Here is a 27,987-nt window from a genome sequence, read left to right on the forward strand (position 1 = left end):
TGGGATGGCCTGGGAGGAGGGGCGAGGGACAGGTCCGGCTAGTTCTGCCTCGTTGTTTATACACGGGATTACCTCACATGTCCCAACCGGCGGCTTCCCCGCCCGTCTGCTGGGGGCTGGCCCTCAGCCCTCCAGCCCCCTTTTCCCTACATGCCTGGGAAGCCAGGGGCAGACATGGACCTTCCTGATGACACCAGCTGAGCCTGGAGGCCTCACCCCTCGGGAGACCATGGAGAGGGACAGCCACCAGGTGAGTGTGTCCGTGGACCTGGGGCCAGAACCTCCTGGCACTGAGGAAGCCAGGATGGCGCTGGAAGATAGGTGGGGCACCGGCACCGGGTGCCTCGGGTTTCAGGGGAAATTGAATGAGACTTTTCTAATTGGAAGCTACTCAGGAGCAAGATAGCCTGGCCTCCTTTGATCATGGTTCCTAGAAAGGGCCTCCTGGGAGGGGAAGCTGATGGGAATTGGGGTCTGGTCAGGAAGCACCCAGGGCTGTGTGGCTGGATCCTGGGCTCCCTTTCAGTGGCCCGTGACTACCCCGGGCAGGGCACGTATGCCACTGGGACACCTCTGCTGATTGAGAATCATGGAAACCTAGCCTTCTACCCAGTTCAGGGTTATCTTGGGTAAGACCCTAACTAGACCCATAAACCATCCCAGAAAAGGTGACTTTCTGTGTGCATTTAGGATCTTCAGGGGGGCTTTTTCCACTCCCCTTGGTCGTTATTTTCAGGCTCAAAAATCTTCATGCTTGGAAAGTGCTTCCTTATGTCTACCCATGATTCCTTCTGCTACGACTCAGGTTCCTTTCCTCCCCTTCTGCTTTTGGTGGGAGAGAGTAGATGAATGTCCTCTGTGGAAAAACTAGTCATATACACATGAAGGCTTCCAGAAATTTTGTTCAACGGTGCCTCAGCTTTCCTTTCTTGAGGGACGTTAGGGGCCTTGCTCTTGTGCTCTGACTTCGCCTTTGGTCATATTTTGTGCTCATCTCAACTTTCTTTTGTTCTTTACTGGTGTGGGTAGAACCTGGGACTCTGGGAAAGGTGGGCCAACTTTGGATTTGAGGATCAGCTCTGCCTGTGTTCTGGCTTCGAGTTGCTTGTGGTCCATTCTGAACCTCAGATGTGTTTCTGCAAACTTTACTATGATCTCTCCCACCATTCCTCCAGCTCCCTCATGACTTTTTCGTTCCCAGGTTTCCTCTCCTGCCCTCTGCTCTGGTCTCCTTAGTCCATGTGTCTGCCTCACCAAGGTAATTTGGCCCTAGGCCTTTGGGACTCATTGGAGCCTCCGGTGAGCAGTACAAGTGATGCAGAGGGCAGAATAGAGTTTTGTCTGAGACCTGGGGAAGGTGAACCCACCATCACAGCCATGAGTCATGTTCCTGGGTAATTTGCTGGGAGCCTAAACTTGATGGTGCCTAACACAAGGCGTGAGAAGGGCTGAGCTATCTGAAGGGTGGTAGGGCCACTCCCTGGGGCAGGAAGCTCATCTCTCCAGAATCAGGGACTAACATGGAAGGTTACTCAAGGGGCACAGGGTGGAAAGCAGGCTTTTCATTAGTGATGGAATAAGTGTCAAATGGTGTGGCAGGTGCCATGTTCTCTCTGGGAGACTGCTCTGACTTACCTTGGATTGAAAGAACTGAACCACTGCTTCCTTGATTGAAGGGTTCTTAGATTTGCCCCCCTTGTTGAAGGTGGAATCTCCAAGATAGTGAGCCCAAGATGGGGACAGAGAGAGCTTCCTAGGTTCTTAATCTTATCTGCAGCGAGTTTCTTAAAATTGATTAAATTGAAATAGGAACAGACTGGGAGTAACTGGTTGTCTGAGGCTGTGCCTCCTCCCTGAGGGCTTCATTGCAGAAAGATGCATTGTGAGTTTTGTCCATCAGCTCCAAAAGGGAGTAAGGAAGATGGTGGTCAGTGGGCTTAAGCCTGCTGAAGCTCCTATGGGAACTGGTTGGGACTTCAGGGAGATCTTGGAAAGAAGGTGGAGAAGGCTCACGGCTTCTTTGTGTTCAAAAGAGAAGCTGCGTGATGTGGTAGACAGAACACTGGCCAAGTTCCAGGTCAGTGGTGACTTAGGACCAATCACTTAACCTTTTGCACCTTAGCTTCTTCATCTGTGAAATGGAATAAAATAGGGTCTACTTCAAGGAGTCTTAGAATAATGTCTTCAAATAATAAGGCTCTTTTAGAACAGCGTCTGGCATGGATCGGTACTGATACAGAGGCAGACATGTATTCATGGTGTTTAGAATTATTTTCATCGTCCTACTCATCACCACTATCATCATCTATGGTCTACGGTAGCTTCTCTAAAAATTTGGACAAACATATTCTGCTCTCTGTGCCTCAGTTTTCCCACCTACAAAGGAAAAGGGTTAGACAAATTGCCCCCGAGGCCCCTTTCTGGTTCCATGACAGACTCTGGAATCATGTAAAATGGGATCACAGGTGTGTCACACTGGATATATGCATTTGTTCTTAAAAAAAATAGTGCATATTTTCTGTTTTTTTCCAAAAGGCATCACATTCTCAATGCTTAAAGAAGTGTTGTGTTTATTAAAGAAAGATTGAAGTAGACCCCCTGATAAAGGAACAATCCGTTGTGGAGTGGAATTTCTTATTCTGGGTCTTCTTAAAGTGGAGCAGGTTTTCAGTCAGCCCAAGATCACAGATGCTGTGAACTTGAGAATGGCTGGGGGCCTCAGGTCTGGTCCAGGATGAGGCACCCTCCCCAGAGTGGGCTGGGCAGGTTCCCAAGATGGTAGACCAGCAGGTTCAGGTCGCTCTGCCATCCCCTAGACCCCAAAGGGCAGGCACTCCCAGCACCCCTTTGCCCCTTCAGGTATGCAGCCCTCCCCAAGATCACTGAGTTCCGTGTTGGCATTGGTGCTGAGCAGCCTTCCACCTGGCCCTGCCTCCCCAGCGTTGTCCCATGACCTGGCAAATGTGAGCATGAATGTGTGGGAGTGTGTGTACGGGGCTCCAGGCCGGGTGCCGGGCGGGAAGGCTGACTGATGTAACAGTAGCACTTAGCTTAAGTGTCTTGTTTTGGCAAAACAACTTCCTCTTGGTACAGCAGCAACAGGGGTGAATGGTGCCTGGCCAGGCAGGGAGAGTCCTGGGTGGGGGGCCAGAGGGAAGCCAGCACAGGGAACCCAGAGCTTTGTCAGCCAAGCAGAGGCCTCAGCAACACCAAGTGGAGTCTGGCTCCACCAATAGGGAAGCAACACCCAGGACTGTCCAGGGAACCCCATTAGGTACCAGCCCTGAGCTGTGTTGTCACTCTAGCATTGGCAGAGAGGGGACATGGGGAGAAACAGCAAGTTCCTAGGCAATCAAACTTTATTTGCTTGGCAATAGTGGGTGCTTAATGTTCTTTAAACTATTTGATGAATGAATGAATGAACAAGTGAATGAACAGGAAGGTGTTTTGATTCTGGTCTAACAGGGATCCCTGAGGGTTTTTCACGTGCACAAGAGGCATCGTAAACTAGAAGGAAATTTAGTGCTCAGTCAGGCCAGCAATTTTCTAGTTCTTTGCAGCAGCAGCCTCTTTTGTTCAAGTGAAATCTAATGTGGAACCCACTGTATAAAACTGAAAAGTTAATCTACTCTGCTTGAAGTGGGGTAAAGGACTTAAAGCCTTTTATCTACTAAACTGGAATCCAGGGCATCCCAACAGAACTTCTAAAGCTCTGTAGAAACATCAGTAAGACAAAGGTTGGACTAAAGAGTTTTCAAGCTCCTTCTAGCCTGTGATATGCCCAGCCTGAGGATGGCCTGGGGCTGAGGAGGGAGGCCCAGGCAGTTTGGGCTGGGCTTGAAGGGGCCTTTCCTCATGGACATGCCTGTGGGCCATGAAGGCATGTTCAAGTCGCTGCAGGTAGACATTCTTAGGTCTAGCATGAGACCTTTTTATACCTCTCCCTGTGTTGCCAGGGGCTCTGGGTGAGCCATAGTGTATCTGGGCCAGAGTTGAGGCTGCCACTGTGGTTGAAGAACAGTCTCTATGTAAAGCCCAGGGCGCAATCTGTGGCGGCAGCCACATAACCACAGAGGTGAAGCAACCCAAGAGGTGACTGTGACATCACTCAGCACAACAGGGGTCCTCCCTTCCCTGGCACCACTGGCTGGACCGCCTGCAGGAGACCCAGAGAGGCCAAGGGTAGGACACATCTGGGGGCTTGTTAACTTTCACCCATCCCCAACCAGTAAGGGCCCAAGCAGAGTCTGTGGCAGGAAACTCTAACACTGCCCCATTCACCGTGGAAGTTCTGGTATGGAAGGCAGTGGACCAGGTACAACGGGCCTCAGGTTTTAGTCCCTATTCTGCTATAAGACGTACCTGTGTGACTTTGGGCAAAACACACAAATATTTTGGGCCTCTACTTCCTCATCTATAAAATGGGAATAACAATCCTTATCAGCTCCCATCCAGGAAAGTGCTTGGAAAGAGCCCCAGAGCCATGGACTGCCCTTTTCCCCTCTCTCCCTGGCCTGTCCCTAGCTGCTTCCCCGTGGACCCCTGCCCTGCCTGCCGCCTCCTGCCCCAGAACATCTTGAGAGGACTGGATGAATTTTGAGTAGGGGTCCTTGGGAGCTTCAGAGACACAGGCAGGTGGCAGCTGTGACAGCTGGGGCATAGGCCTGGTCCATGACACGGCGAGGGCTCATGGCGATATTAGCCCAGGGGTAGCCCCAGAGACCCCCACCCACCCAGGGGTGGGTGGGGCAGAAAGGCAGAGAATGATTGGCAATACTAGGCCAAGGAAATGGCCCAGAGTCACCCATGCTTTGGCTCTGCCCTATCCACCTGCTCCCCACCCCCTGGAAGGCTGGGGAGCCTCTGATCTGCAGGCAGGTTGTGGAGAGCCTGGGCCATGGCCATCTGAGTTCCATCCCTGGGTCTTCTGCTCACCAGCCAGGGCTTGGAGTTGGGCCGGTTCTAGTCCAGGCTCTGCCCCTGGTATCTTGGGACCTTGGGCAAGAAGTCTCCTCCCCTCCCCGTTCCCCACCTGCTCAAGGCATCTGCTCTGAGGGTGAGGTTGGGCCTCCAGGAAGGGCACTGGAATCTCAGCAGTTGCTCTCCAAGAATTGAGGATAGGAAATGAGTTACTGCTCTAGTAGGTTAGACATCAGGTAGGACGTCCAGCAGGGTGAGGCGGCAAGCTGAGAAATGGGTAAAGCAGGACAGCTGTGGAACGTCCTGTTGCGGTGGTCCTGGAGAATGAGAACTCTTCCCAGCATCCTGCCACGGTTTGGGTTGAGGTTCAGAGTTGAGAGGATGGAGTAGGTGGTCTCCCTCTGGAGGCGGTGTTCCTCTGGTCATGGGGCTGCATTTCCATCCTGCTGTCCCAGCTGGGGTTTGCAGTTCCCCATGTGGGCAGCTCTATTTGGGACTTGGGGTGCCAGGACTTTCCTCTTGCCCTAGTCTGTGGGGCCAGAAACTTTCCATCTGCCTCTCACCCTGCCTGACACCAGAGTGCTCGCTCTCCTGAGGCCAGGGCCTCCAGGGCCTCCAGTCCTTTCTTGGATATCCCCCTTTCTCTCCTCCACCCCCATCTCCTCCTCCATCCCCACACCCCACAGTTTCAAACTTGGGAAGACTTTGTGTTGGGCTGCCGGGGCTCAGAGTCAACCATCTGGAAGAGTCAGGCTGGGGACTACTCACCCCTCCTCCTGGCTCCTTGTGTACCGAGCCCCAGGTTAGTTCCCTTTTACATGTCCCACCTGCCTCTAGACTCAGAGAAGAAGGACCCAGGTCGCTCTCTTACCTGGACCCCAGGGCTCACCTCCCCAGGGCCTTTCCCCCCTGCTTCCTGCCGGCCAAGGCCATGGGTGGGCGCCTTGGGACCTACCTGCAGGTGCAGCAAGCATCAGGCAGAGGGACCAGCAAGGCTCAGGAGGTCTCCCCCTTCCTTCTTGGCAGCCCTGGCTTCCTGCTGTGCCGGCCCCCCACCAGTTCCCTCCAGCCTCCCCCAGGTCTTCTCACGTGTCTTCCTCTGGGCCTCCACCACCTGTGGTCCTCCCAGCCCTCTCTCCTTCAGCCCCTGCCTGTCATGATGGGGTAGCAGGACCAGGGTCATGGGATCCTGCTCAGCTGGAGGCAGCCTGAGCTGTTGCCTGGGAATCAGAAGACTGTGACAGAGCCCCATGACCACTCATCTGTTTAGGGGCTGTAGGCATGATCTTGAGTCCCTCTGAACCCCAGTTTCCTCATGGATAAACTGAGGATAATAATTCCTATCTAGCTTGCTAACTAGGAAAATCAAATGAAATAATGGGTGTGAGAATCAATGAAATAATGGGTGTAAAATCTCTTAGCAAATTGTAAGCCCTGAAGAAATGGAGAAGTTACAGTGCACGTTCGTGATACTTTTGGGCTAGACTCACTTGCTCTGAGTGGTCCTAGTTAGAATCCAAGCCCCCTCATTTACCTGGGATATGAACTTGGGCATGTTCTCAACCATCTTGGACCTCAGTTTCAAAATATGTAAAATGGGGTTAACAATACCATCCCCAAAGAGCTGTTATGAGGTCAAAATGGGATCAAATAAAATGCCTAGTGGGAGCTGTTATCTTTATTATGATGATACACATTTATAAACCTGGCTCTTTCATATTTATTCCACGTTTATCCTGGGGGAAGGAGGCAAGGTCAGTCTCATTGTACATGTGTGGAGCAGACTCTGAAGGGTTAATGTACTTGCCCAAGCCAGTTAGGAACAGATGCAGTCATATCTGAACACAGATCTTTCCATTTCAAGCCCAGTGTCTTTAACAAACAAGCAAATACCCACCATCACAGTTAATGGTCCTCATGTCCCTACTTCACATACGTCATCTGTCACTTCAGTGCTATGAAGATGGGTGACTGGCTCACCATACAGATAAGGAAACTGAGAGGTAAAGAGGTTAAGTCACTTGCCCAGAGTCACCAGTTGGCTCAGAGAGTACTGGAGGGCTGTGACGCTGCAGCTCCTGTCCACCAGGCTCTTCCTGGTCCTGGCACGCCATCGGACCAATCCTGGTTCCCACTGGAAAGTTCCACAAGCCTGAGATCCCTTCAGGAACCCCTGGTCCCACCCCCAGGCTCCCCATGGCACTCCTGGCCCTGAAAGTCCCCAGGTCCAGTTCTCAGGCCCCATCACGGGTGCAGAACCAGCGTCCTGTGCAGCAGTTTCTGAGAGATGGCACCTGGAGGCTCCTGCTGCTGACTCGAGCAGGCAGGGGACTCAGATGCACACAGGCTGGGGGCAGGTTCCTGACTATGTGATTCTGGGCAATCTGAGCTCCAGGCCTAGGATTCCTCATCTGTAAAATGGGCTTCTCAACATATCAACCTCTCAAGAATGGAGTGAGGACCTCAGGAGGCCATTGTCGTGCAGGTTTATTGTAAACCCTAAAGTTCCATCCATTGTGAGCAATTGTCATTTTATTGTAGAGAGTTATGGGGATTTCTCCCAAGGTCAGGGAAGACAGACTGTGAGCACAACAGGGAGGGAGGCCTGGCAGGCCAGCTGAGATGCTCCGATGCCAGGGTGCCGGCCAGATGCCGAGGCCCCCACTGGTGCGAAGGAAGCACAGGGCTCGGGCTCATCCCTCTGACTGAAGGACCTTAGTCTGGCCTTTGTCCAGCACCGTCTTTTCTCCCAGGATGAGCTCACACCACGTTTCAGCCCTCTGGCTGTGCCCAGGGCTGTCAAGTCTCAGCGTGGTTGGCGCTGGGTGTGGCAGTGCAAAGGGGGAGGGGAATGACCCTTCCCTGCCCAGTCACCGGGTGCCCGGCATTGGCACGAGATTTCCTATTTTATCTCATTGAATCCTCAGGGGTAATGGTCCTATTCTACAGAGTAAGAAAAAGAAAAAGGGAAGTTAATTGGCTTAGCCAACGTCACACTTGTCTGCCTGACTTGAAAGCCAGTGCTGTGAACGAATGCATTCTCCATTTCAGCATATCCTTACCACCTCCTTGCTCCAACCCCAGTCCTGTTCCCCCTGAAGCTTCCAGGAGCTAACCTGTCTTCGTTTTGTGGAAATCTAGTCTCTGTAGACAACGGAGGTGAGAGGGAAATCTGAGCTCTGGTTCAGCTAGGGCAGCAGCTGCCTCAGCTGCTCTTTAAGTCCCTAAACACACACAAGTGTGTCCCTGCTCTGATGGCTGGGGCATCTGGACTCAGGTGTATTTACCTGTATCCATTAATTAACCCCAGTCACTCCCTGGGACCCGACGCTCCGGGTCCCTGCCTCTGGCAAGCTGAGTGTGATCAGGGACTCGAGGCTCTTCCTTTAATTCACCCCACAGCCTCTAGAAAGATGAAGAAGTGACAAAATCCATTACCTCTGACTCTCAGAAGATGTAGTGAAAACAAAAACCAAAACAAAACCCCCGCCTAGTAGGCTTGATGGTACTGATGTGAGCCAGATGTTCTAATGAGGAACTTTTTATTAACTGGGTTGCTTACTAATAATGTCAAAAGCATTCAAGCATCGTGGCAGGTGAGGGGTGGAAACAGGGGTGCCTGAGGTCCAGAGCCTGTCTCTTCTGCACAGCCCTGCCGACCAGGTCCCCAGTGCAGGGTCCCTGAGCACAGGCATGCTTCCCTCACCATTCCTGCTGCCTCCTGGGAGACCACCATCCTGAGAATCCAGTCAGCGGTCAGCAGACATTATAATGAGGGGCAGGCATGGCCCCTGGGCCAGGCCAGTTCCCAGCTACCCCTGCTGTTCCGGGGACTCCTGGAGGGGGTGTAGGAGGCAGAGGTGGTGTGAGGGAGGGCAGAAGACCTCAGCGAGGGGCCAGAGGGAGGTGAGAGGATGCCTAACCTTGTGGCAGGGACTGGGGGTCCTGCAGACCAGGACTTGGCAGCCAGCAGAGGCTGCTCATCAGCCCTGACTGCTCGCTGGCTCCCTCTCCCAGGTTCAGCACACCCAAAGGCTCAGGCTCTCCAGCAGGGAACAGTGCTGGTGTTCCTTGGTTGCCCGCTCCGGCCAGCTGCTGCGTTATCTCATGTGTCCCTCCTCAGGGAGGCAGCAAAGCCTAGTGGTTGAGCTTGCCCTCCAGAGCCCGACTTTCCGGGCTCACATCCTGTCTGCCACTCTCTAGCTACGAAAGCTTGATCGAGTTACTTAATCTCTGCCTCTGTTTCCCTCGGTGCAAAACGGGGGGAAATAAAGAGTTCCTACCTCATAGGGTCATTCTCAGGATTAAGTGAGTAAACACGTATAAAGCACCCAGCCCTCTGCAGCTATAAAGTGCTACATCTAAATGAATAAATCACTCCACCTACAGCTGAGTGAGGTTAAGACCTTGTTCCCCTTCTGCACCCTGCCTTTCCCGTTTCCCTGATGCCTCTGTGCATGTGCACGCGAGTTCTGGTGTTGCTGGGAACAGTGCGGGACGAGGCAGGTCAAGGCTTTTCTTAAGCTGTGCGTCTCACAATTTTTGATGACAGCTCATAGTAGGAAAGCTGTTTTATAATCTAACACACAGACACAGAAGGGCGGGATGCAGGGGAGTGGAACTGAAGAGGGCAGAGAGTGGCGACTTCCCCTCAGAGTGAGGGTCTGGCCCAGCAGCCTCTTTTTTGAAGGTCTGTGGACACAGGTAGCCAAAGCAGGTGCCCCCACGCCCTAGGCCGTTGGCCCACTGTCCTCTGCCCACCCCCGCAGTTCCCTGTGATGAGGAGAGACTGCAAGGAGTTTGGGACAGCAGGCTCTTTGAACTTTTTTGTTTTTGTTTTGCTTGTTTTTTGTTTTGCTTTGTTTTTTATTCTGTGAACTTTTATTCCATCTTGGACACTCTCTTCTCACATGCTTCCCTGTCTGGGGTCTCTGCTCACCCTCCAGCCGCCTGCCCTGGCTTTTATCTCCTGGTTCAGCAGGGCTGACAGCTGGGTGGGATGGCGGGGGAGCAGCTCGAGAGACGACCTTCACTCTGCTTTCAGAATGTTCCCCCGGCAAGGACTCCTCCTGCCCGGGCTTCCTCAGCCCAAGGATCCCCGGCCCGTGCATCACCTTCCAGGTCATCGTCCAGCAGGTCTTCCACGTCAGTCTCCACGACATCCTCTCCAATGAGAGTCTACCTGGTTAGAGCAACGCCAGTGGGGGCCGTACCTGTCCGGGCATCTCCTGCCAGGTCCCAGCCAGCTGCCAGGACCACTGGGGAAAGCCCAGGTAAGAGGACTCCTGCAGGGAAGGCAAGAAGAACAGGGAAACAGTCCACGGGTGGGGTGGGGGTGCAGAATCTCCAAGTAGTGGCTCTCTGCTCCTCCTCTGCCTCTTGGATAATGATATGTGGGGCGGAGGGGGAATGGTCAGGTGGGTAGTGGGGGGACCTGGGGAGGTGATGCAGAGAGGAACCACGACGTGCAATCCCAAAAGAGTGAAAAATTCGGGCAAAAGGGATAGGTGATAAGAAACCAGGACCCACAAAGCAGGTGTAATTTTGGAGGCTGCACACTCTGGGTTAAGGTGCAGATTTTGAGAGCAGGCGATCCCATTTAGAAATCAGGGTTCTTTCCTTGGGCTGCCCTGTGGGTGTGTCAGCGAAGCTGGGGTCTGCATCGGAACAGGGTCATGATCATGGACCCATCTGCGGGTGGAGGAGCAAAGGGAGAGATTCTGACCAGGCAGACACTCCCCACTCACAACTTTCCAAACTGGTGTATATGATTCAGCTAGAAGAGAGTTAGAGATGTCAAACGGGCCTCCAAGGCGGGCTCTGCCCTTAATGAAGCAGTCTTTCTGCCCATCCCAACTTTGCCCTCCTCCTGTCCTCAACTTTAGCCTGCCCCCACCACCAACCACAATATAAACAGACCTGGAGGAGCATCCTAGATTTGGAGCCAGTCTCAGTCTTGCCCTCTGAAGGGTTAGTGAGACACCTCGGTGTGGAGACCTTTGGCACCAGACACATTTCATTTGAATCCCTGCTCTGCCACTCACTAGCCAAGTAACCTTGAGCAAGTCATTTAACTTCTACGAACGTCAGTATCCCCATCTATAAAACGGGCATAATAATGCCAAGCTCTTGCAGTGGCTGTCAGAATTAAATAACACATGCAAATGCTTGGCTGGTCCTCAGCAGATGCTAAGTAAAAGGGAGCTTGGTATCAGACAGAGGCGATGTCATATTCTGGGTGGAGAGGTCCTAACAGCTCCCCCACCCTGGGCCAGTCTCCTTTCCTTCTCCCTCCTCCACTGTGTGGGACTCCCCTCCAACAGCCTCACCCTCCCTTGCTGCCGCCCGCTCCTAGGTATCAGCTTGCCCAAGTTCACCTGGCAGGAGGGCCAGAAGCGGCTGCCGCTCATCGGATGTATCCTTCTCCTCATCACCCTCGTGGTGTCGCTCATCGTTCTCTGTGAGTTTCATGGAGGGAGCAGGGTGGGGCTCTGGTCATTTTGGGGTAGTGTGAGGTCCAGGGATGGGGGTGCACAGCGGAGAGACAGGATGGGGAGCACATGCTCACCCACTGTCATGTCCACAGAGGGAAACTCCTGCAAATGGCCTTGGACCATGGCACCTCCAAGCCCCTTGCAGGTAGCCAGGTGGAGAGTATGGGAGATCAGAGGAACCGGGCATGGGTCCCATCTGTGCTACATACTGTGCAACTTCCTTGGGCAAGTTCATCAACCAGGTTGAGCTCAGTTATTGCATCTTCAAAAGGGATTAAATTCATTCATTCATTCAATTTACTATGTGTTCCGTAAAAGTTCATGAAGATTTCCTGGGGTGGTGAGGAATAAACAAGGTAATGGCTCAATGCCTGGCACGAAATTCCACTCTGAAAATCTTATTCATTAGAAAAACATAAAAGCACTGATTAGGAAATGTCCCTCAGGCATTTTCAGTCAATGCGATAAAATGTTCAGGGGTCCAGGCTCCCTCAATTCAATGGCCCCCTTTGGAAAAGGTACTCAGGACATGTTCCAGGGCTCCCTGCCAGGGAGTTCACCATGAGCCCAGCACCATGTGGGAAACCTTAAGAGGGAGCAAAGGGGAGGACACATCACATTGCCCTGTCATCAGGGAGGGTACAGGCTCTGGGAAACATAGTTGGGAATGATTAAGATCAAATGGATTTGAGTATGACCAGCAGAAGAAGTGACAGCTATTGGGGCTGGAGAAGCAGGGGACAGCTCATGAAGGCCGTGGGGCCAGATAAGAACCCAGAAGATGGGGGAGCATCTTGGGCAGGGCATCTGAGCAGGATGAGCAGCTGCAGGAAATGTAGGGGGCAGATGGGTAAGTCAGCTTGGGGAGAGGGAAGGGACCCACTGGACCAGAGAGAACATTTGGGGACCTGAAAGTCATCTGATGGGCACGGCTGGGTTACACTGTAGAAAGCTTTAAATGCCAGGCTGAGAGATAAGGATTCAACTAAACAGGCAGTGCAGCGTGGTGAAGGGAGGGTGGGAGACTATATGGAAACAGCCATATGGCAGGGCTGTTTGAGGAAGAGGCTGGTGCGGGAGGAAGACGAGTGCCAGTTAAGAGTATCACTTTAGTATCAGACTAACCTGCAGAGGCATCCCTGCTCTGCCACTTACCAACCATGTGACTTCAGCAAGTTCATTAACTTCCCAAGCCTCAGTTTCCCTGCCTGCCTGACAAGGTGGTGGCGTTACTGTGACAATGTTTGCGAAGTCCTTGGCACAAAGCCTGCCACGCAGCATCCACGTGACCCTCCTACCAGGATGCGCTGGCCTGCTCTCCCTCCCTTCCCTACGTGGGGCACCCAGTCCAGGGGAAGCCCTGCCAGTGCACTGAGAGCTGGAGGAAATAACCCGGGGAGGGTTGAGGTGGCACCAAGGGTGGGCTCGCAGAAAAGTTAGAGCTCTCAGCATGGTTTCACAGCATTTCCTGACATCCGCTGACCTGTGGACTTCCCAGGGCCAGGGAGGAGGTCACTGAGCAGCCATGCAGTGGGGTCAGGACTAGAGCCCCTGCCTGCCGACTTGCCGTCCAGAGCTCTCCCTGCTACACATCAAGGTGATGCCAGGAGGTTCAGTGCCCAGGATGTGGGAGGGGGTAAGACCAGGGCATGGAGAGGAGGGGCAAGTCCAAGAGATTAGGAAGGACTGGTGTAGGCTGCAGACGAGAGGCAGGGTGAGGAGTCAGAACCAGGGTTTCTTAGGCATCCAAGGGGAGGTGTCTCCAGGCAGGAGGGATGACAGTTCCTAGTTCGGAAATAGATCGGTCTTAGAAGAAGTCATGGAGCTGATTTTTACCTGTAGTTTGTAAAGCTGTTGTCTTTTCAGCCCAACTTGTCCATTTGGAAATTAGCTACCTAGGGTTTTTCATTGAGTGGGCAGACATTTAAAGGCATCAAACCAAGTAATGGGGCAGAACCAAGCCCAGGGGACATCACTTGTTTAGGGAAGAAGGAGGAGGAAGAAAATCCAGGAGCTTCTGAGGCTGGAAGGACAGCCTTTGAGAAGACAGGCTAGGTAGTGGTTGCAGGTGTGTGACTGAAGATGGAAATTTCTCTGCTAAGACCCACAGAGCACAGAGATGAAGGGATGCCAGAGGGGCTCTGAGGAGGGGCCTCTGGGATACTGGAGGAGGGGGTTTCTCTGATCACCATTTGGCCAGCAGGGGAACTCCCAGGGTCGTACCAACCTTCATACCTCCTTTCCCCCTCTCCTCTCTCTGGGTGGCTACTCCAGTCTGTGTGGTGCTGCCCTGCTCGCAGGAGCTTTCTGGAGTATTCCAGAGCATTCCTAAGCAGACTTTCTCACCATACAGATGGGGGACGAGAGCCCCAGAGTCCCAGAGGGATGGCAGGTCAGTGATTCAGAACCCCCAGGGCCTTGGGCTGCTTAATGTCATGTCTCTCTGGGACTGGCAGTGACTCAGCTTCTGTTTCACTTTTTTCAGTCTACTTCTGGCGGGGCCACACAAGAGTCAAGTACAAGGAGCCAGTAGAGAGCTGCCCCAAGCACGCTGTGCGCTGTGATGGGGTCGTGGACTGTAAGCTGAAGAGTGATGAGCTGGGCTGTGGTAAGGAGGCTGGACAGCAGGATGTGTGCGTGTATGTGTGTGCACCCTGGGGACTGCAAACCAAGCATCAGCTCAAACGGGACGCGATGCATAGAGACTCGGAGGATCTAGGTTCTAGTCACAGGAGACTTGGGTTTGGAACATGGCTTTGGAACATGAGTGCTGTGTGATTTGGGCGAATCACTTACCTTCTCTGGGCTTCAGTTTCCTAATTTGCAAAATGAGTGGATTGAACAAGATTAGTGGTTCTCAAATAAAATCTGACAACTCCTAACTACCAGGCTGAGCCAAGTAGAGCTGCTGTGGCTGGAGGCAGGTGAGGGGCCAGAGCCCGATTCACGTGCCCCTCCTCTTTGCCCAGCAGGTGCCCCTGACTAGCCATCCCTGTGGTTTCATGAAGATCAGTTTGTAAGTGAAGGCCTAGATGAACACAAAGTTCTCTTGGAGCGCCGCTCTGGGGGGGGGGGGTTGCATGCGTTGTCCACATACAGCCCCAATGTGGGTGTCTGTGGGTGTACGTCCACCTGTTCTGCTCCCCTGGGGTGTATACGCGTGTCCTTGTCCATGACTGCATCCATCTCTGACTGAGACTGTCCAGTCAGAACTCAGTCAGATCATCCCCCTTGTCACTCCCTGATTTGTGCATGGCCCCACCCTCTTGGGTTGACAACTCCTGGCAGTGCTCAACCCTTCTCCCAGCAACAGCCCCTGGGTCCTGCCAGATGGAGAGCTCTCTCCATCCTGCCCTAGCCCCTCGCCTTGGCTCAGCCCTTACAGAGTATCCTGGGCTTCTGAGCACTGGCTGATGGTCCTCCCATCCCGGGCCAAGCTTCTGGACATTTCATAGGCAAGAAGTCTCAGGACAGGAGCATCTCCTTGGCTCATTCCTCAAGAACACGGAGCTTTCTGATGCTGAGGACCTGCTCTTCCCTTTTCTTGCCCTGCAGTGAGGTTTGACTGGGACAAATCCCTGCTTAAAGTCTACTCTGGACCCTTCCAGAAGTGGCTTCCTGTCTGCAGTGATGGCTGGAATGACTCCTACTCAGACAAGACCTGCCAGCAGCTGGGTTTCATGAGGTAAGCCTCGCCCAAGAATCCCAGCTTGAAGGACACCTCAGGCTCTTTGCCAGGGCATCTCAGGTTCCCCAAGAGAAACTCAGATTAAAAAGACTCTTGGGGACCAGGGCTGAGGTCACTAGTTTGGTGGCCCGGGGAGCCCAAGTCTGGGGACAAGCTCCTCTCATGATGCCAAGGTAGTTATTTGATCTGCAACAGGGTGACATTCCTCTGCGGGTCTTTGCACCAAAGTGCCCTCATGCCCAAGATCACATTCAATGGTCTCAGTTGCCCTGTGAGGTGGGTAGGCATTTGGGCCAGTCTCGTCTTCCCCTCACATCTGGAAACTAGCAGCTCAGGCTGTACAAACCCTTCAGCAGACTGAGCTGCAGCAGCTGTGGCTCGGGCTGGAATTCATCCATCGAGGAATGAGATGGGCAGGTGTGGCCAGGTGAAGTCAGTAGCATCTTTGGTTCTAGATTTTAAACAAGAAACTGGTGCTGATGGGTGGAGAAGGGAGTAGGGTTTACCATGACCTTCCTGCTTGAAGGAGCCCCTGATTTACAGGTCACATAATCACCTCCATCCCATCTTGGTCTGAGTTTTCAAAGCAAGTAGTTTTGGGGTTCACCCACATGTATGGAGTTGTGGGGAGAATGATTTATTTAGGACCTTACTGTTGCCTCTCTGTAGAAGAAGCACCAGAAAACCAGGGCTTGGGGGCCAGGACTTAGAGCCAGTTCTCTGCCCCCGTTTCATCCTCAGCATTCCCATCTGTGTAAGGGGATCTGGGTGATCTCGTTGGAAGATGACAGGCATCTTTTATTGTTGAGTTGTGTGGCCTTATGCAAATCTGAACTTCCCTTGGGCTCAGCAGATTGTGTCATTTATTCAAAGAACATTCATAGAGCTTTTTTATGTGCCAAATACTACGTGGCACCCAGATAAGATCCCTGCCCTTGGATGATCTCCGGTATAGTGTGGGCAGGATAGGTTTAAGCCAATAATCACAGCACCATGTGATGTGTGATGCAAAGGACATGTGCGAAGCAAAGGCACACAATGGAGAGGCTGCCCGACTGCGCCTGGGGGCGAGCAGGGGGATGGGGGAGGCCCCTGGGTAGAGGAACAGCACGCACGAAGGCACGCTCTCGTGCGGGGGTGTCCCATGTTCTAGAAACACACCAAAGTGCCACACAGATAGCGGTCCATGATCCCCCATAGCAGAATCACCTGGGCTGCCTATTAAACTGCACCCTCAAATCAGACTCTCTGGAAGTAGGATTTAGAGCCTGTTTAACCAGTCCCCAAGGTGATTTTATGCACGCTGTGGCTGAGATCCAGTGAGCGAGTAAAAGCTTCTCAGGCTTTCATGTGCAAACCCGTAACATTGCGATCCTTAAAATGCAGATCCTGGTTCAGCAGGTCGGGGGTGATACAGCTGCTGCCAGTCCATGGATCACAGTTTGGATAGAAAAGAGCTAGGCGGGTGTTTCTCAGACTTGCGAGTGAATCAGAATCACCTGGAGGGCTTGTTAAGACACGGAACTGGAATTCTTGATTCAGCAGGTCTGGGGCAGGGCCCAAGAATTTGCATTTCTAACAAATTCTCAGGCAGCGCTAACTGCCCTCTGGGATGAGGCCACACTTTTATTTTTTAGGTTGCTTGTTTGTTTGTTTTTTGCATCCTTTTTTATTGAAATATAGTCAGTTTAGAATGTTGCGTCAGTTTCTGGTGTGCAGCATCATGTTTCAGTCACACGTACACATACATTTCCTCGTTTTCATATTCTTTTTCTTTATAGGTTACTGCAAGGTGTTGAGTATAGGCCCCTGTGCTGTACAGGAGAAACTTGTTTCTCTATTTTATACACAGTAGTTAGTATCTGCAAATTTTGAACTCCCAATTTAGCCCTTCCCACCCCGTTTACCCCCGGGAACCATAACCACTTTGAAAACTACTAGGCTAGGGCCTGGGGCTAGTGGCGGCAGTGTGGAGTGGGGTGGGGCGCGGGGTCTGAGACTATGGGGTCTCAACTGCTTCTGGCCTCTGTCACCAGGGCTGGCCAGGGCTCTAATACCAGCTGGGAGGCCAGGAGTGGATGCTGCTCCAGGAGGCTCATTCTCCTTTCCTCCCTCCCTTGCAGTGCTTACCGGACAACCAAGGTGACCAACAGGGACTTTGCCAGCAGTTTCTCAATCTCTGAGTATAACTCCACCATCCAGGAGAGCCTCTACAGGTATGTGGGGCAGGCCAGGCTGCCTGTCTGGGAGCGGAGTGAAGGAGTGCTTTGAGTCAGGGAGCCCCTCTCCTTTGGCCTTTCTGGGCCCCACCTCCAGGAGTCCCTTGTGAATGTCAAGAGCATCTCAGAAGCAGTCCCTAACCCACCACCTGCCTCCTGACCTGAAAGTTATGGAAGCTTGGGGCACAGAGCACCTTGAGGTCAGGGATGCCCCCCAAGAGTTTACCTGATTATCAGAGACAATGAATAGACCTTGGGGCCACCTGTCAGCCTGATGTTTGGATGGAAAGCTGCTGCAGGAAGGGGGCTTGGGGTGGAGAGGGAGAAATAGCAGTGGGGTCGGGAATGGGGAGGGGGAGCAGCAGCAGGGGGAATGGCAGGTACTTGTGGTCAGGGACAGAGAGGCCCATCTGGAAAGCATCGACCTCCCCCGGGCCTCGCCATCTGTCATCTTTGCACTGCAGCTGCCCTTGTCCCAACGCCACTGAGGGGGAGGCTGGGGGATGCTCCACCAGCTAGCAGTGTTTACCTTGGGGAGAGGTGAGAGGAAGCCAGGCCATGAGAGAAGAAGGCATGGGGAGGGGAGGGAAGCAATGAGCTGCACTCTGGATGCCTGCTTTGTGCTGGGAGGTTTGCATGCTGTGTTGCTGGCGGAGCATGGGGGGACTGTCAAAGGACCATTGGGCCACCTGTTTAGCTGTGGAAAGATGCTTGGCCAATGAAGTCATGAGTTCAAAGGACAGATCTAGCCAATGTGTGCCATCTGCCACAGAGAAACTGGGAGGTGGGAAGGGCGGGGATGGTTTGCACAGAGCTATACCCATTCCTGGAAAAAGCACTGGAAGGGTCTGTCCCACTGGGAGTGAGAAAGGTCAGAATCTCCATCTTCTTGTGCAAAGGAAATGGGATAGGAACTTAGCAGGGGCCAATCAGGGATGGCTTCCTGGAGGAGGCAGCTGACGTGCACTTTTCTCATCTTTTGTGTTTCCTCCTGCAGGGATGAATGCCCTTCTCAGCAGTATGTCTCTCTACAGTGTTCCCGTAAGAAGATGCTCTTCCTCCTGCATTGTGGCCTGTGTGGGGTGGGAGCCATGGGGCAGAAGGGTGGGGCCCCGGTTGGGGAGATGGCCAGCCCTGGGGGTCTAAGCCAGGAAGAGGGCCTTAAGCAGCAAGCCTGCTTCAGGGCCAGGGTCTCTGGAAGGCACCTGGACAGTCTCAGGGTACCATTTCCCCTTCTCCTGACTCTGCTCAGCCCACAACCTTGCCATTCATGTCTCCTGGATTCTGGGCAGGGGGCAGAGGACTGGGAGAGCAGGACCGGGTTAAAGCTCTGATGTAAGTAGACATGGAGCTAGGTCTACAGCCAGCATTTATGGAGCACATCTGATGCCTAGGCGCTGTGCCTACATCTTTATAAACATGATTGCATTTAATTCTTACCAGACAGGGGCCATTATTGTCCATTTACTGAAGAGACTGAAACATTTGATTTGCTTAAGGTCAGACTGCTGGTAGGTGAGGAGCTGGTACTGGACCTCAGGTCTGTCCCCAAAGCCTGAGCTCTTAACTGGTGCACAAGTGCTGTGTTCTTATGATGACCGGGGGTGGGGGGTGCTCCCCTGAGCAGGGCAAGCCCACCCCCTCAGACCACTGCTGCTTCTTCACCCTCTCCTCCTTCAGTGAAAAAAAAAAACACTTGTGTGAACAAACGCCACAATTTTGGGGGGATGATTCATTCCAGAACATGTCTGGAAATGTTCCCTTGGGGCTCAGGGTCCCCAACAGCACTGAATGACCCCCTGAAGGACCATGTATCATGGGAAATGATGCAGGATGTTTTGAAATGATCCCCATCACAGCACTTACCAATTCAGGGTCGTGTTACACTTGGTCTGCTTTCCCGAGCTCCTGACGGCAGCCCTGGGATTCACCATCGTGGCCCTAATGCCTGGCAGAGTGTCCAGAGCACCAGGCACTTAGTAAGCATTAGTTGAATTAATGGAAGAATGAATGAGTGGCAGGAAAGAGGAACCCATCTAGGCTCAAACTTCCCAATGGATGATCCCCCCAAGCAACCCCGCCATGTGGGAGCTGTGCCGGCAGGAAGCAGCTGTGCTGCATCAGATTCAGTGAGCAAAGCAGCGTCAGTCGGTGGGTGGGGCTGCCTGAGCCTCCCGTGGCCCTGGGGACGAGGCAGGGGTGCTGAGAAAAGCGGAGTTCACAGTTCATTTCTTCTGCTTCTCCCCAGACTGTGGACTGAGGGCCATGACCGGGCGGATCGTGGGAGGGGCTCTGGCCCCAGAGAGCAAGTGGCCTTGGCAAGTTAGTCTGCAGTACGGCAACACCCACATTTGTGGGGGCACACTGATCGACGCCCAGTGGGTGCTCACCGCTGCCCACTGCTTCTTCGTGTAAGTGCCCAAGGAGGCAGGACTGCGACACCATTGAGGGTCCAGGACACCAGGGAGGGCTGACGGCTGGTGAACTCTTGGTGGAGGGGGGCTTTGGTTGTGAGCCTGGCCCATGCGGACTGGGCAGCACAGGTGTGGCGAGGACCATGATTTGCAGTTGGTTTTAGGTCTTGGGCATGAGAGTTGGGAGTCTGAGCTAGCACAGAGTGAGAAATGCCATTGGTGGCCCCAACAGAGACTGAGGCAGGGAGGTGGAAGGAACTGGGAGCCTGCCCTAAAGAAGCGGGTGAAATAAAGAGGCTTTGGGCTTGCTGCTGCTTCCAGCCGCTGGAAGTTACAGAAGAGCCTGAGAGATCAGGACTGCTGTCCCAGGAATGGCGGGGAGGGCAGTGCAGGCAGCTTCTGACAGTCACCAGCCAGGCTGGTCCCTTTGAGCTGGTGGACAGGGAAGGGCTCGGAGACAAGGCCTTAGGGGCACTTGCCTCCCCAGTAATGAGTCTGCAGGGGGTCACTTTGTCCTGCCAAAAGCTCCGTTTCCGCTGGGGATAATATGGCTGAGATGTGTCTGCCCACATCATTTGATCCTTGGCGGGATCCAGAGGAGACAGTCGGGTGAATGTCCCCAGAGGTCTTACTCATCCCTTCCTGTGTTCTACTGTAAGGTTCAGAAGGGCCAGTTCAGAGTGGTTTTTTGGAAGTAGGGGGTTGTCTGTCATGGACCCCTGGGCTAAGACAGAGAGCTCCCTCCAGAGGTCACTCATCCACCCTCCTGCCTCCAAGCTAGTGCTCTGGCTGCAGCCCTCTGTGTGCAGCAGATGCTGCCAGAGGGCTCTGCCAGGTGGTAGCTGGACCATGCTCTCTGTGGCTCTGGTAGGACCCGGGAGAAGATCCTGGAGGGCTGGAAGGTGTACGTGGGCACCAACAACCTGCATCACCTGCCCGAGGCAGCCTCCATCGCCCAGATCATCATCAATGGCAACTACACGGATGAGCAGGATGACTACGACATCGCCCTCATGCGGCTCTCCAAGCCCCTGACCCTGTCGGGTGAGTGAATCCACGCCTGCCATACCTTACCCTGCTCATCCCACAGTCCGTGGAGCCCAGTCTTTGCACTTAGCAGCACTCAGCGACCCATCTCGGGGCCCAGAGCTTCAGCATGGCAGAAGTCACAGACTCTTAGAGATCATTTAGAGGAACACCTCTATCTTACAAGTCGGGGAACTAAGCCCCAGATGTTGGAAATAAATTTGCCCCAGTGACACATCTCACATTGCAAACTGGTGACAGAGCCGAGGTGCGGATACTGGTCTTCATCAGGATAAACAGATCCAAGTGTTTCACTGGGATATTGAGCACTTAACAAGGGCCAGGCATTTCACATCTACAATTTCATTGACTCTTCCCAACCAATCCTGCGGAGCAGCTGCTATTATTAGCTTCATTTTACATTTGAGGAGGTGGAGCTTTAGAGAGAGAATCCCTGAAGCCTCGCATTGGCAGCTGCAGGACTGGCCCCGGGTCAGTCTGGTCCCAAGCAGTTGCTCTTCCTGCTCTGCTGGCTGCTGGCAAATTGAAAACACGAGGCAAGTACCCACACATTCAGACAATTAACTGCCAGGAGGTTGGAGCTGAGGACCAAATGGAAGGAAGGCAATGCTACCCAAGTTCTCAGGAGGAAATCAAAGTCTTCATTACTTCGTTGTACTGTATATTGTATTGCACATTACTTCAGTGTGTTGTGCGTACAGTACATGGTATTTGTTCATGTATCAAATACTGTGTGTCTTCTACATAAGCAGATCTGCAGTTGCAAAGCAAAGCACAGAACAGACGACACCCACAAACAGCTGTTGAGAAGCGAGGGATGTGGTGTCGGGGGCACCCCGGGGAGCAGTGGTGGCACAGATGGGGGCACCAAGTCAGTCTTGGCAGGCTAGGGAGGCTTCCGGAAGCTTTGGAGGGCTCTCGGGTTCGTTCAGCCTTTCTGGTGCTCTGGGCCAGTGAGCTGGTCTTTCTCGGCACATGAATTACAGAAGGCAGTGTCGGTCCTGAGTCAGAGCAGTGAGCTCACCAAAGTCGTGCGGGAAGGAGGACACCCTGCCCACAGCCCCGCCTACCAGGAGCCACGCCCACCGAGGGTGAGCCCTCCCCACCCCACTCCTGCCCTCCTGCTGCCCTCCTGCCCCTCCCCGCCTTGTCTGTGGAGCCTGAACTATGATGTGACAGTTGCCCTGGTGCCCCGCCCTGCCCCTCAAGCACACATAAAAGGGGACAGGCCGTCTGCAGGACCAGAACAGGCCTTCCCAACCTGTGAAACGCAGGCTCCATTTGGCTAACCATCCAGATCTTACCTGCCATCACTCCAAACCCCGTTATTATTTGGACTTCCAAATCAAATTAAATAGTCTGTGAAACAAAATTAAAGCTATTATGTAAAATCACCATACCCATTCTTCCAATAGCAAAAATCTTTAAAAATATCTGGTGTGTAACTTACTTTATCACAATCTAGGTATTTAGAGAAATATCTTTTCTACGTTTTATTATCTATATTTTTGAAAAATGTAATGTTTAGGTAATTCTCCAAATACAAATAAAAATTATCAAACTTTCCTACTACCTGCATTTTTACTACTACTAGAAATTTGCCTTAAAATTGTATTAAAACCATACTCGATTTGCAAAGGTTAAAAAAAAAAGCCTTTATGGCATTGCCTATGCTCTACCCACTACGGTATTCCCCATCCAGACTCATGAATAGCACCCCTGCCACCCCACCCCCAGGGCAGGAAGCGTATCTCCAGTCTAAGAATCACAGTTTAGGTTTCTGTGGTCAGACCATAAGCCCTGATTTTTGGTTGAGAATCAGGGCAGATTTTCTTAAACTCACTTGGTAGGCCAAGCACTTTGAGGTCACAGTACTATCTGGGAAAACTTGTGAAAGCTCGCCGATAAATATAATTGCCACGTAAAAAACAAGTGGCATACATAATGGTGTTACGTGTTTTTAAAACTGTATATCTCAAAAACAGGCGCAGACGATTTTAAGAAGTCATGTTTTGCAGTTTTGGGTTAGTAATTGATGCCATCCTTTCATTTTGTTTGTTTGTTTGTTTACGCTCTAGCAGACAAATGTGTTAGACTCCCAATTTATAGAAGAATTTAACATTCATTCTGCCTCCATCTCTCTCCTCCCTCCCTCCCCTCCTCCACATGAGCGCTGTGTGTGGCAGGCACTGTTCTAGGTGCAGGGGCTGCAGAGAGCCTAACAGTTGACAACACTGCGAATGTTCTATCAGCTATTTCCCTCTTGCAAATTCGAGTTTGGTGGCCAATGCCCTAGTCCATCTAGGGACTCTAGTCCTCAGAAGGGGCTTGTGAACTGATACACAACAGCGTGGGCTCTTCCCACTTGGAGAGGCTGTCTCACCCTGGAGGGAAAGCCTCGAGCCCTGGCCGACCAGCAGGTGCCCTCCCTAGCCCAGGCAGGACACACCACTGAGACTCCATGGCCCTGCGGTCCCACCCGGGACTTAGCCTGTGCTGCTCCTTGCTCCGATGGTTGGGCATGGAAGAGGCTCAGCCAGGAGAGTCACTCTTGGTGCGGAGAGACCTGCAACCACCCAATGTCAGCTTGGCAGAGGGGAGCTTCCAAGGCATATGCATCTGCCCACGTGGTACTTACTGAAAAATTGGCATGTTTGGGGGACTCTGACAACACCCTGAAGGCTAGAGGGTCTAGATAAAGTGACTGAGTTCCTTGCCTGGTGGGTTCAAGGGTCTGGAAGATTCAGAACCACTCTGGGGGCAAGAAGGGGGTCCTAGGACATTGGTACTCCTGTCCCACCATGCACCAGCCCCCCTCAAAACCTCCAGCCTTGTCCCTTCACTGATGTCTTGAGGTCTTGTTACAGCTCATGTCCACCCTGCCTGCCTCCCCATGCATGGACAGACCTTCAGCCTCAATGAGACCTGCTGGATCACAGGCTTTGGCAAGACCAAGGAGACAGACGGTGAGAGACAGATGCTAGACTTGTGTGTGTGTGTCTATATACACGTGTGTCTGCATGGTGTGTGTGTGGGTAGTGTGTCAGGGTATATAGAGCAGGGTCTTCCTAGATGAGGGTTTGGGCACGTAGATTCATGGGCCTGGGTGTGAATGAATGTGTACACATACACCTGTGTATATATCAAAGCAGTCGGTGTGACAGTGCCCCAGCCAAGACCAACAGGAAAACCCCTGCAGTTGGAGGAGCTCAGTTCACTGCTCTCTGCGCTGGGCGGGTAGTCACACCAGGGAGAACCATGCGGTGTCTGGACAAGAGGGTGCTAGAAAGGACTTACAGTATTTGGATGGTTTGGTGGGGGGGGCGTCAGAGAAATAGAGCATTTCTCTAGATCAGATGCTTTCAGGAAGCAGGGATAATTCTATGAGTGGTTATCTTTATAATCTCATCTAAAAGGAGCTAAGAGTAGACTGAGTCTCAATCTGTAGTTGATAAAGGAGCAGCAGACACTCATCCTGGCTGGGAAAGGGGACCGCCTGGTCCTTCTGTGGTTTGACCAACCTTGTTTTCGTCTGTGCTGAAACAAGGTTAGGAAGTGGTTTTGTTTTGCTTCGCTTCATCACGATCACAGGGTGGCCTTGTCTGGTGTCAGTTCTGTAGGTTGTGTATATTTGGCAGGAGAGCACGGTGGCCAGGCTGGCCTCGCCATGAGACTCTTGAAACTTGGATTGGCCGCTTTGCCCTTGCTCATGGGGTGGAGTGGTGACTGGCCGGGAGCAGCCTTGTTCCGATCTCAGCTCTGTGACTAGCTGTGCGACTATGGGCGAGTCCTTCGGCTCTTTATATCTCCCTCTGTAAATGGATTAATCACACCTGCCCTTCTCAGGGCACATAGTTACCAAAAACAAATGAGGTGATATATTTGACAGTGCTTTGAATATAGAAAAGCATTGTGCAGCATGTAAGGCGGGCCAATAGGCCTTTGAGTTGTCTGTGTGTGTGTGTGTCTCTGTTATGTGTGTAGTGAGTTGTGTATGGTGCCAGGGTGTGTGTGCCCATTTTCCTGGGTGGCCCACTACGGGAATGGTGCCCTCCATGCCCAGAAGGCTGCCACTCTGGGGCCTGGGATGAGCAGTTGGAAGGCCATGAAGCTGCCTGGCGTCTCACTCCCTTCCCATCCTCTCTCCTCCACCCCACTTCACTCAAGAGAAGACATCCCCTTTCCTCCGGGAGGTGCAGGTCAGCATCATTGACTTCAAGAAGTGTAATGACTACTTGGTCTACGACAGTTACCTCACCCCAAGGATGATGTGTGCTGGGGACCTGCGGGGAGGCAGAGACTCCTGCCAGGTGAGGCTGCTTTGGGGTGGGGCTCAGGTCCCAGGACACCAGCGGAGTGGGAGAAAGCTAGGGTGTTGGAGTCGGAGGGAGAATCAGTGCCCACCATTTCTTGCTCGAAGACCACCTCCCCTACCCTGCTGACATGTGCACCCCTCCCTGTAGGGAGACAGTGGGGGGCCTCTGGTCTGCGAGCAGAACAACCGCTGGTACCTGACAGGAGTCACGAGCTGGGGCACAGGCTGTGGCCAGAGAAACAAACCCGGCGTGTACACCAAAGTGACAGAAGTCCTCCCCTGGATATACAGCAAGATGGAGGTGAGCGCCCCACGGTGGACATGCACCTAGCAGATGGGGAATTCCAAAGGTTGGGTGCCTGGAAGAGGGCCGGGCCTTTCCCCAGGGTCTCAGCAAGGTCCCTTCACCCCCTCGTGCTTGGGGATGTTCAGAAGGTGCAGAAAACCAGGACAAGAGTCAAATGTTGGGCCAACTCCAGCTGCCTGTACTTCTTTCCCCACCTTTTCATCCTGTGAAACAGAGCTCAGAGGGTTGGGAAAGGGATGGGCTAGATGCTGGCCCCAGTATCACTCTCTTCTCCCCAGTGGTGGCCGAGCTGTAATTCACACAGGCCACTGAGAGTAGGGAGCCTCCTTTCCTTGGCAGAAGGTTGGTCTCCTGGGGAACTGGACATCAGGAGATGGAGAGCCACCCCCACCTCTGCTGGACCAGCCCCACCCCTCCCTTCCCGGGGCCTGTCTCTTAGCCGCAGGGCAGGGGTGCTCTGCCCAGCCTTCTCTTCTCTGCAGTGGGCCAAGCAGTGTGAGCTCTGGTGGGGATGGGGAGGGCTACTCCAGAAACCCAGTGTGGCGGGTTTCTCAGAACCAGCTTCCTTCTTTGCCCCTTTGCTGTCCCTCTTCTCCGAGAGGCAGTGCCAGGCGACAGCTGGGCTGAATTTTAGGCTCTGAGCCTCGACCTGCGGCATCTGTGTTCCGGGCCCACCAGGCCCACCCTCATCCCATCCTCCTTCTTCTCTTCTTCAGAGTGAGGCGCGCTTTCGGAAATCTTAAGCAGCTGTCCTGCTCCACTTGACGGCACTGGCTGCTGTGAAAACTCTGGCCAAAGTGACCGGGCCATTTGCAGCAGCATCCGGGCTAAAGGCCACCAGATACTTTCATGACTGCCACCTTCAGCGTCTGCTGCCTCTGAACACACACACGTGTGTGTGTGCATGTGTGCCTGGGTATATGTGTGTGTCACCGCTTTCCCAAGGTCTTCAGAAACCAGGAGAGCTGTCAACACTTCCCAAACCCCAGGCTGGAAATCACCTGGAGATAACTGTCTGGGCACCGTGGAGGTTCCCATGGGGGTGCCCAAAACAGATGGAGGAGGCAGAGCCCAGGGAAGGGCCTGGAAGGTCACATCAGGAATTCTTGCTCCTTTGACTCTGACTCAGACTAGCCCAGGATGGGCAGCCACCCGGTGGCCCAGCCATCACTGCCGTCAAGGGACAGTGAGAGGTTTCATGGAGTGCCTGCACTGTCCCTAGTGGGAAGATATTCCTGTTGGCATTCCCAGCATCCTGCCCTCTCTGAGCCGTCCTGCTGGTGCCACTGGTGTGGAGCGGGGCTGTGCCGTGGCTGTCCATGCTGACCACTGTGAGCAGGGCTCACTGTCCTTGTTTGGTCACAGGCTGCTGGAGGCAAATTTCATTTCATTTTTTTTTATATATTCAAGAAAGGGAAGTAGATGTATTTTTAAAGATTCTCCAAAAATTCCAGGAGCCAAGAGAGCTAGCATCAGTCACCCCAAGAACTCCGAGGGACCCCTGGGAGCTGAGCTCTGGAGTCCCGTGGAATGCTCCTGGCCTCAAGGGACTGGATGAAGGGGTCCCGTTGAGATACTCAGGGAAGTGAATCCTACGTTGGCTGGCGGACAAATCCAACACAAAGACAGCCGCAACGGCTGCTGCATCTCGGGGCTGCAAGGGCACAAAGGAAGCGATGCTGCTTCTCTGTGAGCCCCTGGAGCCTGGGGACATCCATGTGGACTGGCATCTCTCACACCTGGGGCCGTCTTGGGACTTTGGAGCTTCCTCACAGCTTTCTCCACCTTTCGATGTCTCAGTAGTTCCAGAGACATAGCATTGTCATGAAAACTGTCATGAAGGGAAAGCCGACTCTGTCCCCAGGCCCTCCAAACAGCCCTTCTGAAGGATCCGAGTCGCCCCCTCTTGCAGGCCATCAGCACGCCCAGCCTCTGCACCAGCTGAAGTCCTGGACCGTTCCCCATCCTTTTCTCTGGGGCGCCCATGCCTCCCGCAGTTCCATTCTCCTCGCCTTCCTTGGGATTGTGTGGTGGTGCTCTGACTCCCAGAGGTGTGGTCCAAGCAGATCAGCCCAGCCCAGCACAGGCAGGCGGCTGCTGGGGCGATTGTTCTGGAAGAGCAGGCTGGAGCTGGCTAGTGTGGCTGGGCAGAGTCTGAAGGGGCTGGTTGCATGTCATTAAGGCTGGGGGGTCGGGGAGGGCAATATTCACAGCCCCAGCAGCCCCCAGCAATGGTCTTCAGCAATAAAAGTTGTGTGACCTGAACAATTTGTCATTGGGTGTTTTACTGGTACCCGAGGTAGAAAACTGCGATTGTCCACCCAGGAGCCCACACATCCTTAGTTTTGCTTCTTCATTTTGGTTCCTCACCTTTGGGTTCTGCTCATTTAATCATGCATTCATTTATTTATTCATTCACCCACCATATCGGTGCCTACTCTATGCCAGGTACTCGTGCCAGGCCCAGAGGGCACAGAAACCACGATGGTCCTCAGGAACTCATGGTTGTGACCCAGTGTGATGGACGCTGTGATTCAGTGTGGAAACTGCTTGGAACACAGATGAAGATGCCACCCGCCGCAC

General features: G+C 53.1%; 1 protein-coding gene across 5 annotated transcripts; it reads left to right on the forward strand.

Moving 5' to 3' along the window:
• The first annotated feature begins 89 nt into the window (after positions 1-89).
• Positions 90-27,987, forward strand: TMPRSS13 (transmembrane serine protease 13). 5 transcript variants are annotated; one of them, XM_032472660.1, is made up of 15 exons: positions 90-250; positions 9,965-10,193; positions 11,276-11,380; positions 12,913-13,011; positions 13,768-13,806; positions 13,900-14,022; positions 14,970-15,099; positions 17,226-17,318; positions 18,319-18,362; positions 19,570-19,732; positions 20,607-20,779; positions 23,650-23,748; positions 24,950-25,092; positions 25,246-25,398; positions 27,853-27,987. In XM_032472660.1, the coding sequence occupies exons 1-15, from the start codon at positions 188-190 to the stop codon at positions 27,913-27,915; spliced, it is 1,719 nt and encodes a 572-aa protein (XP_032328551.1). In that variant the 5' UTR covers positions 90-187; the 3' UTR covers positions 27,916-27,987. The 5 variants fall into 5 exon arrangements, with proteins under 5 accessions (XP_032328551.1, XP_032328553.1, XP_032328552.1 ...); XM_032472661.1 differs by lacking the exon at positions 27,853-27,987 and adding an exon at positions 26,121-27,669 and having other exon boundaries at positions 93-250; XM_032472662.1 differs by lacking the exon at positions 13,768-13,806 and having other exon boundaries at positions 91-250; positions 27,853-27,986.

Source organism: Camelus ferus, chromosome 33 (genome assembly GCF_009834535.1).
Source record: "Camelus ferus isolate YT-003-E chromosome 33, BCGSAC_Cfer_1.0, whole genome shotgun sequence".
Taxonomy (NCBI): domain Eukaryota; kingdom Metazoa; phylum Chordata; class Mammalia; order Artiodactyla; family Camelidae; genus Camelus; species Camelus ferus.

Coding starts and splice junctions, on each gene's coding strand:
- TMPRSS13 (XM_032472660.1), top strand. CDS start 188: ATGACACCAGCTGAGCCTGGAGGCCTCACCCCTCGGGAGACCATGGAG. Junction 251..9,964: donor TGGAGAGGGACAGCCACCAG/GTGAGTGTGTCC, acceptor CTCTGCTTTCAG/AATGTTCCCCCGGCAAGGAC. Junction 13,807..13,899: donor GAGTCCCAGAGGGATGGCAG/GTCAGTGATTCA, acceptor CACTTTTTTCAG/TCTACTTCTGGCGGGGCCAC.